The following is a 7,237-nucleotide window of genomic DNA, read 5'->3' as shown; positions in this document are numbered from 1 at the left end:
CCCCCCTCGCCCAAAGAATCACCTCCTACGCCCTCACCCACCTCCCCGAACGAACATACAACCACTCCCTGCGAGTCTACTACTTCGGTCTGGCGATCAAGGCCTCTCGGTTCCCCGGGTGGCTTCTCACGGACGAAACCTTCTTCCTCGCCTGTTTACTGCACGATATCGGGACAACAGATGCTCATCTCGAAAACACCCGGCTCAGCTTCGAATACTACGGTGGGTTCCTTGCCTTGGAAGGTTCTTCAAGAAGGAGATACCATTTCTCTCGCTCCTCGAGATCAAGCGGAAAGTATCGCCGAGGCGATCATCCGGCATCAGGATCTCAGGGAGACAGGCTCGATCTCCTCCCTGGGCCAGTTGATACAACTCGCTACTTTGTTCGGTAGCCCTCCCCTCCCACTCATATAGTCTAGTCCTCTCTTTTTAACAAATGGGGGATTCTGATTCATCTTTATATTCCAGATAATACAGGCTCATACCCTGATCTCGTCCACGAGACAACCATCCAAGAGGTGAACATCCGGTATCCCCGTCACGGGTGGAGTGGCTGTTTCGCAGACACGATCGACAAGGAGATTGCTCTGAAGCCGTGGGCGCATACCACCGTGATCGAGGGGTTCAAGGATAGAGTGTTGAATAATACGCTGATGAACAAGTATGAATAGGTTACTAGATAGTACTTCACCTGTAGAGTGAATCAATCTATTGTTGGCTTGCCATCGCTTCGACAAAATCATCGTCCAGCTGCACCTCTACATCCCAGATCCCCAACGTCTCCCCCGTTGCAAACCGCTTGCGTGGCTTCCCACTGCGCCCTGTGTTCACCATCGCCACGCTCGACAGCGCAAACACATCAGCCAGCTCCGCCATCCGCCGCGCCCCAACAAACACCTCCGTCAGCCACGCCGTCGTCGCAATCACCACCGACAGGTTCAGGCAGTCCACTAGGATCTCGCTCGACAGCGCGTGCGCCGCGTAGTACAGCGTGCTGTGGTACTCCAGCACTAGCTCGGGGATATACATGACCTTGATCTCGTCCTGTTCTGCTTGAACGGATTCTAGAAAGACAAAAAGATATCAGCATCCTGACATTCCAGTAGAGTGATAGAAATACTGCTTACCATCCATCACCGGCAGAAACTCGGCTGTCTCGAAAATCGTCTCACAAGTGAGTCGTACGTTCTCCAAAGCTTCCGTTAGTCGTGCTCTGTGGTCCTTGACAGCACTCGAATCCCGTCTCCGTGCGTTACTACATTCGTCAGTACCTACTTCCCCGAGGCCGAGTAAATAAATGGACAACTTACTTGCTGAATTCCTCCCAAGTGACGGCAAAAACCTCCAGGGCTTCAAAAGCAACAATCAACCGCTCCAGGTCACGCATGGGTGTTGCTTGCCGGAGGATAAGGTTCTTGCCTTCGCCTGTCGGGTTCAATGTCTCGGTAGGAGAATCTTCCGGTTGCTCTTCGGAGAGAAGGGGAACCTCGTCAATATCGAATCCAAACGACTCGCGCGAAATCTCGGGCAGAGGCATGCGCTTGCTGAGCTCCCGAGCAGCAGCCAAACGACCAGTCACTATCAAGTCAGCAAATCGGCAGATTTCATTACCAGGAGGAGTTTCATACGGTAGAAATTGCGGTAGAGCAACGCTCCAAGCTGGCAGATCTTCCCCCATTGGCCGTCCACGTATCGCAACCATTCGAGGCTGCGTATCAGCCGGTCGTCTTCAGGTGAAATATCCATCCCAATGAAGTCCTTCTTCACCGGGATAATCTCCGGCGGAACGTCTTTGCGGCGCAGGACCTTCGGGTAGCGACTGACGGTGCGCGGATGGTCAATTTCTGAAACCTGCGACGAGATCCAGAGCCACTGCTTTGTGAGGACTGCCTCGACGTCGATGCGGTACTTTTCAATCAGTTTCACCTGCTTCCTTCTCTCGCGAGGATCGACAACCTCGATAATGACTTGGCCGAGCATGGTATGCGCCATTTCGATGGGTAGGAGAGAGCCATATAAGGGTATGAAGTCATACAGACCCATACTCTCCAGGTTGGCGACGTAGCCCATAACACTAACGGAGGCCTGCTCGAAGAATTGCGTATCGGCTCGCACATAGCCCAGTGCAGAAGTGATGATGTACAAATGAGCTGCAATCCGCAAGGCGTCTTGGTCCTGGGCTGCAATGAGCATGGAGTCGTCCACATTTGAAGGCGATAGGTTCGGGATGAACGAGTCTTGCTCAGGGTCGCTGTTGGCCATCTTGGAAACTGCTCGAGCCAATGCTAGGAAGAAACCATCGTAGCCATGTCCAAGGATCGCTGCCTGGATGGTGCGATACGGGTTGCGAGCTTCGACCCCGATGCGCTCAATGTCCTTGGTATGTTGGAGGAATTGCTGCAAGTCTTGGTGGCCAGCGGGTTCGGGAACGAACGCGACAGGGGAGGCGGGCGAGAGGCTCAGCTTTCGGCGGAACTGCTTGCAAAAGTTCTGGTAACGGGACAGCAGGAGACTATTGAAGTAGACATAGAGATAATCGTCCCAGCTCTGGCAGACTCTGTACGCGGCCTCGGTCTCTCCGCAGAGCAAGGAGTAGACGGCGCGCTCAAAGTCCTCTGCATGCGGGTTGCGCGCGAGAGCTGAGCAGGCAGCTCGCCAGGAGTCCTGCGATCTGAAATTCATCATGCGCGTCAACCCGTCGTCGAGAGGAGTCTTGTCGGTAGACTTTTCGCCCTTGTGGCTGGGTTCAACAGTCGACCCACAGAGACTCACAGCCCGCCAGCTTTCCAGCCGTTCCTGTGCCCAATTCCGGATCGTAGTCCAGCTTTCGCCTTCCCGGAGCATCTTCCAGCATGATAACCAGGTGGCGCGCTCTGAGAATTGGTCCTGTTTCTGCAAGGTCTGCTTCTGACGAGTGATCGCATCTGGATCCAATTGGGTGATGAGAGGCGCGTTTTTCTCCGAATTGAGCAACGAGTTCATGATTCCTGGATCATTGGGCTCAAGCGGTCGAGGCCAGGCCCTCAGTCGCTTCTGGCCCTTGATACTTTCCTTGGTATAGAGCCACCCATGCGACCAAACGCCTTGCCCTCGATCTGCCTGTGTCTCCAATTCGTCAATCAGGAGGTCAAGATCTGAACTCGAAGTCTTCGAGGTATGTTCAAGCCATTTCAACGCGATGACGCATTCCGTGGCGTAGTGGTCCGCCTCCAAAAAACCCTCCCACACCTCACGATCTGACGAGTAGCGATGTAGCCGTTGGAAGACGCTTTCCTGCGCCTGTTTCGCGTGCGCTCGGCGTGACGGATCGTTGGCGCTGACGATATCCTGCAGTAGATACCATGTGTCGTGCTCCAATTGCAAGCGTTGCAGCTCCTCCTCGGTCTTCGCATCGGCAGTATCGTTTCGCGTCGAGACGCCATTGCTCAAGCTCGCGCTCCAGCCAAACTTGGACCGTTTGAGCGTGCTCTGCTTGGAAATCTCATTAATCGCGTCCTGTGCAAACAACCGATAGCTCCTTGCTAGATTCCAGGCCGCCTGGTATCGATTGAAGTCATCGGCACGGCTCCCCTTCTGCTTGAACTGGTCGAGCTTCTCAGCAAATGCTTGGATCTGACGCGTGACCCGGTCTGCAGTACGTCGGAGGGGGTGAAGGGCTTGCTGTGCTCCGGCAGATGTGAACAGCTCGGGTGTGGTCATCTCTGTAGTTTTTTTTTGGCCCCGTCGTCAGTCTTCAAATCAACTCATTGATGAAGGTAGAAGAAGTTACCTCGATCGCTTCGAGCGTATCTCAAATTAGCGCCTTCAAAAACCGAGTCGACCTCATCACCTTCCTCAGAAGAACCACTTGCGGACTCCATGTCCTCATCTTGGTCCTCTTCGGTCTCCTCTGTCTCCTCTGCTTCGTCCTCTCCGTCCTCTTCAGTGTACTCTTCCTCCTCTGTGGGTTCCTCCTCAGTCTCTACCCGGTCTTCCTCCTCGTCATCAATCTCGATGATCTCGGGGTCGTTCTGAGCTGGCCGCCGAGCCGTAGCCTAGAAAACAAGTTTAGCGCATCGCTCACCCTCAACGTATTTTTCCCTTCAAAACCAACATTTATAGCGGTAAACGGCGCAACATCCCTCATGGGACCCGCAGCTCGTGTCAAAGGCGCCATGTTGCAATGCTTTGGAGTCGTGGACACCGACTTGTCGCTGCCGGCGGTGTTTTGTAGCTTCGGGTTCACTTCCTTCCCTTCACAGGCCTTCTTTCGGGCGCGTCCTAGCGACGGGATGCACTAGTCCCAAAGGGTACTAGCGCGTGTCAGAGCGCACGACGAACAAAAACTTCAGCTGCGGATCCGCGACTTCCTTTTTTCTTTTCTCTTTTCTTCTTCAATGTCATTATAGGTGATCATTAGAGTCTCGGAACGAACTTCTTCAGTGTTTGTTCAGGTCCCTTCAGGGCCTCTTTGCGTGCTCAAGATTGTCTTAGAGCAACTTGGCAGTTCTTATTTGACTAGCTCTTATTGATGAGGGTTTAGACTGCAAAGGAATTGCTACAAACTTCGTAGTATACAAGAGTTCGTCTTCTAAAGAGAGTATCGACTGTACAAAGGATTGTGGCAGGTTGATCAAGAATGGTTACTGGCTCGTTGCTTCATCTTCAACCTCAGGAGCGAAGGTTTGGGACAGCTTGGTGTCTTTGCGTCGTCGCCCCTTTCCTGGTAGAAGGCATTGCAGCAGGCGTATAAAGCATCTATCTGGGCTTGACATCTGTCTTCTCGGTATGAGTTCTTTGTGAGGCAGGCTGTTTAGATTAGCAGTGTGGTCACGGAGTGGGTATTCACTCGCTGTTTCTGTGTCGGTACCTTGAATGGCACACTTTTCAGTCAGCGATAGTCAATCATTCGAACACTGGAAACGACATACAGCTCGCGAATGACATGGAGGGTCATCTGCTACATAGTCTTTTGGATTCCCCTGGAGTAGAGTCAAATCGTTGCCTCAGTCGCTGCCACTCAGCCTGAAGTGCTTTCTGCGTCTTCTTACCATGGTGCGACGTGTAGAGACAGGGACAATGGACAATTGCTTCCCGTATGCTTAAATCAGCAATTCTGCTCTCGGATTTCTTATTCAATCGGTTCAAAGAAAAGCCCCAGCAAAGGAATATCTCCAGGCTGTCGTCACCGTCGTTCGGGCATTGGCAAAAACAGATTCTCCGCGGCTCTTCACTGCCGGTGGGGCGACCTCTTTCCCTCTCGCTTTACGATTATATCTACGCAGGTCTCGCCTCAGCGTTTAGGGAGTCTTCATTAGTCTTTGCAACCTTTTGCTCTCTCTGCCGCGCCGTCACGCACAAGCTTATCTCTACATCCCTTGCGGAAGTTGTCAAGTTTCAATCTTGGAACAACTACAGCGGCTTCCCTCTTCACATACTACAAGGCTGCGTCCATCGCCACTCTCCCTCTCATCCTCCCGAACACATCCACCAGCAGAAACACACAAAAATGGCCGACTCTGGAATCCCCCCGGACGGTGCCCCGGCAGCCGTCGAGCACCTGAACATCAAGGTCACGGATAACAACAACGAAGTCTTTTTTAAGATCAAGCGTACGACGCAACTCAAGAAGTTGATGGACGCCTTCTGTGAGCGGCAGGGCAAGCAGCCGTCGACTGTGCGCTTCCTCTTTGACGGTACCCGTGTGCGGCCGGAGGACACTCCTGACACTGTAAGAGATTCATTTTAATATTCGTTATATATATATATTCAAATATATGCACATATATGCTAACTTACTCAGCTGGAAATGGCCGACGGAGATACCCTGGAAGTGCACCAAGAACAGATTGGTGGCTAGACACTTTTTTTTATAAATTCTGAGCACGAGAATAACGACTCTACGAATTCTAAAGAAACTCATTCCTCGATTTCTCTGTACAATTTTACAGGTCTTGATATCAGTCACAGGCGCATGGTGTGAGTAGGACTGGGTATCAGCTCAGCCTTCGCCTTTCCCGTACAGTCTAGATGTTAATCTAGCTTCGTATCATTCTTTTGATACTTGATTAGTAGTTTCGCTCATACAGGTAGTATACACATAGAACTATACCAAGGGAGCTAGCTTCATTTAGTTACTCCGTATTGTTGTTTTCTTTTTAATCCTCCCAAACGGCTGCCTTGGCTCGCTCATCTGCTTCCTTGGCCTTGGCCTGCTCCTCTCGCTCTCTATTCCGCCGTCTAATTTCCTGCTCCTTGACAGCACGGTCGTACGCCCGCTGCTCCTCCGTCCGCTTCGGCGCCCGGATCCCCAGCGCCCCCGCAATCAGCCTGCTGGCGACGGCGGTCTGCTTCTCCGGTCTGCGTCCGGCGGCTGTGCCCTCCCCAGCTCCTGCCTGGGGCGACTGCGGCCTCCCCTCGTATGCACTGCCGACCCATGGCTGTGATGTTTGTAGTGAAACCGGTGTTGGCGGGGGATCCAGCGGTCCCTCTGCGACCAGGGAGGCAGGCTTAGTTTTACTCTTCGTGGACACATCCACCCCCCGGCTACTGTCCGTCACAACGGACTGCAGCTCAGCGATGGCGTCCGGGTCCGGCGACAAGTCATCTTCTTCGTCGTCGACCTCGTCCTCCCACGAGTCCGCCACGGGGGCCGCTTTCTTCTTTGATTTCGCCGACGATGTCGTAGTTGTAGCTGTCAGGCGTGGGATGTCCGGCACGGGTGCCTTTTCTGCAATGGCGAGTTGCCGGACTGAGGATTCGAGCTCCGAGGCAGCTGGCGGCGTTAGCAGGTTCACGATTGATGCTGGTGGGGAGGTTGTGGTGAACAAACCCTTGGAATCAACCATTCTTTCGATACCAATGGCTGAGTCAGGTGTAATTAGATGTAGCTATCGGATATATATATTTATATTTATAACCAGATATATATATATATATATATGGTTTACCGGTATAAGAAAGATGAATGATATTGACCGCGGATAATGGCGTCAATCCGAACCCCCGCTTTCATGTGGTGGGTGCCATTATTCTCAGGCTAGAGTCGAGCCATTCGTTGAGAACAGCAGTCGACCACAAACTCCCCCTTGTCAAGAGGTGATATATATAGGTCGAGGGGGACAAATAACTGCGGTGTGTCTAGTAATAGGCTGTGATCTGAAAGATATGCCACTTCCAGCAGGGTAGGCTATTCTGCTCAGTCGTCCTAAGGCCAGGCCATTACATCATCGAAGTATCTCCAAGTCATAAGTATATA

The 7,237-nt window shown here is 52.4% G+C and overlaps 5 protein-coding genes across 5 annotated transcripts; 2 read left to right on the top strand and 3 right to left on the bottom strand.

Moving 5' to 3' along the window:
• Positions 1-5: 5 nt before the first annotated feature.
• On the top strand, positions 6-671 carry ASPZODRAFT_57856 (hypothetical protein; the record flags this gene model as incomplete). Its single annotated transcript, XM_022728717.1, is given in 3 exon segments — positions 6-243; positions 257-388; positions 469-671. Coding segments are annotated over 3 exon segments (573 nt in total), but the record flags the coding sequence as incomplete, so codon positions are not given.
• ASPZODRAFT_128234 (hypothetical protein) lies at positions 474-4,204 on the bottom strand. The gene is made up of 6 exons (XM_022721963.1): positions 4,094-4,204; positions 3,770-4,034; positions 1,629-3,701; positions 1,311-1,578; positions 1,128-1,255; positions 474-1,064 (listed from the first exon to the last, which is right to left on the bottom strand). The coding sequence occupies exons 1-6, from the start codon at positions 4,154-4,156 to the stop codon at positions 709-711; spliced, it is 3,153 nt and encodes a 1,050-aa protein (XP_022584231.1). The 5' UTR covers positions 4,157-4,204; the 3' UTR covers positions 474-708.
• A 379-nt stretch (positions 4,205-4,583) lies between these two features.
• ASPZODRAFT_128232 (hypothetical protein) lies at positions 4,584-5,151 on the bottom strand. Its single transcript, XM_022721962.1, has 4 exons — positions 5,031-5,151; positions 4,911-4,961; positions 4,850-4,862; positions 4,584-4,788 (listed from the first exon to the last, which is right to left on the bottom strand). The coding sequence occupies exons 1-4, from the start codon at positions 5,031-5,033 to the stop codon at positions 4,613-4,615; spliced, it is 243 nt and encodes an 80-aa protein (XP_022584230.1). The 5' UTR covers positions 5,034-5,151; the 3' UTR covers positions 4,584-4,612.
• Positions 5,152-5,285: 134 nt separating this feature from the next.
• On the top strand, positions 5,286-5,942 carry ASPZODRAFT_1007660 (hypothetical protein). The gene is made up of 3 exons (XM_022720773.1): positions 5,286-5,302; positions 5,367-5,710; positions 5,783-5,942. Exons 2-3 carry the CDS (start codon positions 5,489-5,491, stop codon positions 5,837-5,839), a joined length of 279 nt encoding a protein of 92 aa, XP_022584229.1. The 5' UTR covers positions 5,286-5,302; positions 5,367-5,488; the 3' UTR covers positions 5,840-5,942.
• Positions 5,648-6,988, bottom strand: ASPZODRAFT_128231 (hypothetical protein). The gene is made up of 3 exons (XM_022721961.1): positions 6,812-6,988; positions 5,783-6,754; positions 5,648-5,710 (listed from the first exon to the last, which is right to left on the bottom strand). Exons 1-2 carry the CDS (start codon positions 6,825-6,827, stop codon positions 6,138-6,140), a joined length of 633 nt encoding a protein of 210 aa, XP_022584228.1. The 5' UTR covers positions 6,828-6,988; the 3' UTR covers positions 5,648-5,710; positions 5,783-6,137.
• Between the last annotated feature and the right edge of the window lie 249 nt (positions 6,989-7,237).

Source organism: Penicilliopsis zonata (genome assembly GCF_001890105.1).
Source record: "Penicilliopsis zonata CBS 506.65 unplaced genomic scaffold ASPZOscaffold_2, whole genome shotgun sequence".
NCBI lineage: Eukaryota > Fungi > Ascomycota > Eurotiomycetes > Eurotiales > Aspergillaceae > Penicilliopsis > Penicilliopsis zonata.
Note: the sequence above shows the minus strand (reverse complement) of the source record. Positions and strands in the feature narration are given on the sequence as shown.